A 5,568-nucleotide genomic window follows, 5' to 3' on the forward strand; every position below is an offset into this window, starting at 1 on the left:
AAAATCCACTCCGATTCTGGGCATGATCTCCTCAGATATCCAATAAAATTCATAATTTTTTAAATAGAAAAATTAAAATATAATTAAAAATAAATATGCAAGTAAAGGGAAAGTCAAAAAAAAACTCCAACATTCTCTTTAGGTTATAATTTTGGTAGAACATATTTACTTCTAATTATTGATTAATTATTATTTAATTAGATTACCCAATGTTCTTATACAATAAATTACAAGTAAAATATATCCACAATTGATTCCCTAAAATGATTTGAACTAAATAAAATATAATTTGATTGATAATGGTAGACACTTGTTCATTAGGCCTATGATGACAATTCCAAAAGATTTGAAGAATGTGCCATGTGGCATATTTAAATGATGAGTATATCAAATTTAGCTCCTCCTGAAGGTAGCTAACTTTTTCCCAAAAGACACCCTCGTTAGAAAATTAAAGATAAATAAAAAGAAAAAGAAAAAAAAGCTAAAAAATTCACATTTATTAATTTCAACAAACGTTGGAAGGAAAATAAACAAAACCCCATAAAATTAACACGAACCCAGATCACAATTATTGCCGGAAACCGTTGAAAAGATCTGACACACATAGCCGGAATCTCAAACGGATCTCGGAAGCCCACATGTCATGATACCCTGACTCGAAGCCATTTATCTTTTTTGCAACCTCAGCTGAGCATAAAACCTCGCAATGAACTCCTCAGCTTCTTTATCCACGTGGTTGTCCTCGTCAGCATCTTTTAACGGAAACGGCGAGTCTGTTATCCTTAATTGCCGTACCATAGGACTACGTCCAAACCCAGGCAGTGCAGGGGATGCCTCCGTGACGTCATTGTTCAACATCTCTAGTACTTTTTGTACGGCACTAACGGTCGTTATGTCGTCAGCAGACGGCGTTGAGTGCATAGAAGAGAAGTAGTGGTTGTTGTAGTGGGAATGAGAGTGGTGGTTTTTGCGTTTGTTGTTGACGTGGAATGGGAAGTAAGATGGGTAAGCTGGGCTGTTACTGCAACTGAATTCGTAATCTCTAGGAGTGATGAAGGACAGGTGTGCGTCGTGTGACCGGCAACTGAAGGAGGAGTGGTGATGGAACATTAAATTTCCAAGGGCCTTCCCTGCGATCTTGCCACGTTTCATCATTAGATGCTGGAGATCAGCCATCAATTTGCTTTTCGATATTCCTTTTCGAATCATGAAGAACATTATTCGTACGATGTTCCATAGTCTTTTGCCTATTACCGGTGTATTCGGTTCCATCTCTCTGTCTGTAGAGATCTGTAGAGAGAGAAGGTTTTGTTTCTTTGAGAGAGAGAGAGAGAGAGAGAGATTTTGTGAGAAGAGATCTCTTTGGGTTTCACGATTGGGAAGGGGGAGAGGTATTTAAGGGGATATAAAGGTACAAGAAACCGAAAAAGGAGAATCATTTAGTTTATTAGTTAAATGATTGTGGATTCAGTGTTCCATGGAGTTGGATAACTAACGTGCTTCATATCTTTGATAGGTGATTGATGGTGGACACACTACCTTCACTTGTTTCTACCATGGGAGGATATATATATATATATATTATATATATAAAAGTAAAAGTGGATTAATTTTGAGTGTTTCAATTATCTTGTACAAGATTTAAAAAAACTTTCTGACACTTAAGTCAATTAACAATTCAATAGAGTAATAATGTAAGTATTCAAAATTATGTATCTTCGCCCTGCTTTGAGGTCGTATTTATAAATCTTGAAATCCTAATCCTTGAAAAATTCGGAATCTTACGCTTAATTTGTGATAGAATTAGTTAATGATTTTTTTTTTTCCTTTAGTAGGATTTGATCTTATTTTTCCACGTAATTATCCGCTTGTCAATGGCTTTTCCAATTTGAGACTCAAATCTTTCCATAGTCTTCATTGTTAATGTATTTAGGATAATAAGTGAATAGGAATGTATGTAAACCTCAACAACTCCCACAACATATGCTCTTGTTTTGGGTATTACAATTGAGAATTTATTTTCTTTCGTACATAATGTAAGCACTTGATGTTGCTTACTGAAGATGCTCAACTAAATTATCGTCAAAATCCTCAATTATGATCAAATTATTGAAACTCTTGACAATCAGAAAGTTAACAATAACAACAGCAACCTCCCTTTACTTGTTTCAACAACTACTATTTTACACATTTTTTTTTCTAATTGAGAAACCTACAAAATTGGTGATTAGATTGCACTCCAATGCTCAAAATCTAACGAATACAAATTAACAAATTACCATTGATTGGAAGACTGATAAATCAATTGGCAAACATTTAAGATTTGGCTGGGAAAAGAAGAGTTGCACTTGGCACCCAAAGGGGACATGGAATAGGGTAGCTATCCAACTTCTTAAAGTACAGTATCAAAATGAAAACATGATTAGATTTGTTTTCCTTGGGTTTCGTTTTCTCTTCTTAAATTATTATAGGGACATTACTAGAAGGTCCCTAGGCTTTGTGTGGAATTACTTAATTCATGGTTAACTTCAATGATTTGAGAGATATTTATCGTCTCTGAAAAGTCGTAATTACCCTAATGTCGATGTTAATGATCTTGTGGAGTTTAGACTTTACAAGGGTAATTTGGTAATTTCATGACTTTCTCTAACGTCAAGATTTCGTAATGAGAGGGATGTTGCTAGACGGGTCCACTAGCCAGCTTCACGTTGTTGGCGGGAATGAATAGCAGCACCTACTATGACACGTGGCAATCTTAACTGAAAGGCTCTTGTGCCCACAGTGAATCAGTACGGATTGGAGTTCAAATCCAAATCCTGTCAGAATCGGAGGCGATTACCGAGTCAACGACTCGGTGTCTTAATGGTTGGTGTGACCGTGAGAGTGAGACTCATTCAAAGAAGAAACAAAAACATGAATGTGAGACCCCATTCCCAACCTTCATTCCAACTCACACATATTTAATAAAAATATGTTCTATTATCACACCAACTTTTACTTACAATACACCAATCCTTCTAAAATCTATGTATAGATTCAAAATAATAGAACCTCTCAATAAAAGACCCTTTTACTTCGCCGACCTCAAATCCAAGTAGTTACATAATTTTTCAACTTAGGATCTATTTGATTGCTCAAAAAATTGGGTATATATATATCGATGATGTTTGATAGATAATCTTTTGGATGACAAAACATAGTCAAAACATTTGTCTTATATGACTTAAAATTTTTAGATTAAACTGATTTTTTGTGAGGATGTTCTCTATGGTGAGGAGACCACCCTGATAAAAAAATAATCTGAATTTGAAATTTCTAAGTTCATCAAAAGTGATTTAGAATTGTGAATTATCAAATTTTTATCGAAAATTTGTAAACCACTTTTGATGGATTTAGAAGTTTTAGATTTGGCTGATTTTTTATAAAGACGATCTCCTTACCATAGAGATCATCCTCATAAAAATCAGTCCAATTCGAAACTTTTAAGTCATATAAGACAACATTTCTGTCAGCGTTTTGTCACCTAAGATTGTCAGCCGAACACACCTTATATATATTGATTGAAAAATATGATTTTTAAGTGTATGATTATTATGTATTTTTTTCTAGAATTCAACTTCCTACATCTAAAGTAATTTTTCACGCTAAGAGAGAATATGTATTCCCATCCCATTGTTTGGGAAAATGATTTTTTCATCTCCCAATGTTATTCTCTCATGATTACTTGCATCCACAAACCTAAAAATCATAATCATAAAACCTATAAAAATCCACTCAACTCGGATGTCGAAGTTGACAAGTTGCAAGTTGAGTTGAACAAGTCATTAAAAGGTTAAATATTTAAACATAAATAAAACATTTATTTATTATCCACAAAATTTTGTTTTAGCTGGTCAGGTTTTTGACTTGACTAGGTGCATTTCCAAGTTAAATTAACAAATTAGTTTTATCGATTTTAGTGTTGAGTCACATTGAAATCCAATCTAGTCAACTCGATCGAGTTTGTAGTTAACTTTGACAAGTTTTTAAAACTATGCTACAAACCAAATCTCTTTTTGACATATTCTTAGATGCAATTGAATGGTGGAAAATGAATTCCCATTCTAAGGATAAGATATAAAATCCTATTTCCTAGTCATCATCAATCATCGTCCCAGGCTTCTTCAATTTTCCTCCAAGATCCTTTTGGTAGAGGTAATCCCCCTTTTGCAGTTTTTAGAATTCAAAGTTCATATCATTGAACTTTTCGATTCTAACATTTTCTTTTTCGCTATCATTCTTGATCAAAACCTAGGAGCTCTGATACTAATTGTAAAGAGATCGTCCAAAAAATAGTATACAAAAAAGACAAAGATTTTTCGTGGTTCCCTCAAGATTGAGCTACGTTCACGGATCACACTAATTCCAAAGAAAAACACCCCAACCCGGGCCATGGTATTAATTTTTTCAAGAATTCGAATTCCTTTGAAAAATAAACATATACATAAAATGAAAATTATATTGTCCGCTAATGTTGGACACTATTCAACGCCATTAAAATATTTTTAATTTTAAAACATAAAAATACTCTTCATGTACGTAAAGTATAAAAGATAATCTAGAGTCCAATGGTACCATGCATAAAAAAATGTCCTTCACTATCAAGATTGTGCCATCTGTATATAAAAAATCTAAAATCATGGCAAGCTCTTTTTTTTTCACAATTAGGTCCTCAAGTAACACAAGTATTAAAAAAAAAAAAAATAATTAGGTAGGACATGACATTGTTAGTCTCTTTTGGGTTGTTTTAGAGTACGATGAAATATAAAGATAAAGGAGAAAGAAAAAGAAATGGATGTCTTATCATGATTTTAAAGGTTTTTTTGGAAGGAAATTTTCAAATTTACAATACATAAATAGTACAATTTTAATGATCCCATTGAAAACAAATTTTTTTTTTATAAATATTTTAAAAGAATTAATATTTCAATAGTGTAACAATACTGTTGGACGCTAGAATTATCCTTTTGTAATTTGTGCCGTAATCTACTTAATAAAAATTAAATGGTTGTGCATCGAGAATTTGTAATTAAATTGAAAAAGTTATTTTTGGATGGGGTTGCTTAAATGACTCTTAATTGGTTTTTTTTTTCATGGGCTTTTATGTATAGGCTCCAAACCATGATAAGAAATGCTCTAATGAAGGTTAGAAATCTTATTAGGAATATTTTATTTCTTAAGAGCAACTCCAAGAGATTCTTTATCTGGCAAAAGTTCTTTATTCTAAAGAGTCAAATCATAAAAATAGAGTCCAACAGACTTTACTTCTTCACGTTAAAGTAGCGAACACAAAAATCGAGACAATGACTTGTCGATGGTCTTTTGGCTCGTTACTAATAAATAAAAAAATATATAAAATCATAAAAGAATACTTTTCTTACGAGTTTAATAAGATTTAAAATCTTACTAAGGATTGTTGGACCCACGTGAATTATCACATTAATAATCCAACACAGTATTCTTTTAAATTTTATGGAAAAAATCATATTCATAGAAAAAAAAAAAAAAAATTTTGAACTTGATCCACGG

The 5,568-nt window shown here is 32.5% G+C and overlaps 1 protein-coding gene across 1 annotated transcript; it reads right to left on the reverse strand.

Annotated features, from left to right (window-relative positions):
- Positions 1-482: 482 nt before the first annotated feature.
- Positions 483-1,372, reverse strand: LOC147388707 (uncharacterized). Its single transcript, XM_086419895.1, has one exon. The coding sequence runs from the start codon at positions 1,270-1,272 to the stop codon at positions 667-669; it is 606 nt and encodes a 201-aa protein (XP_086276021.1). The 5' UTR covers positions 1,273-1,372; the 3' UTR covers positions 483-666.
- Between the last annotated feature and the right edge of the window lie 4,196 nt (positions 1,373-5,568).

The sequence above is a fragment of the Akebia trifoliata genome, chromosome 12 (genome assembly GCF_017979445.1).
Source record: "Akebia trifoliata isolate Shusen 1 chromosome 12, ASM1797944v1, whole genome shotgun sequence".
In the NCBI taxonomy this organism is placed as follows: domain Eukaryota; kingdom Viridiplantae; phylum Streptophyta; class Magnoliopsida; order Ranunculales; family Lardizabalaceae; genus Akebia; species Akebia trifoliata.

Bases quoted from the DNA above. Each gene is read 5' to 3' on its own strand.
- LOC147388707 (XM_086419895.1), bottom strand. From the start codon at position 1,272: ATGGAACCGAATACACCGGTAATAGGCAAAAGACTATGGAACATCGTA.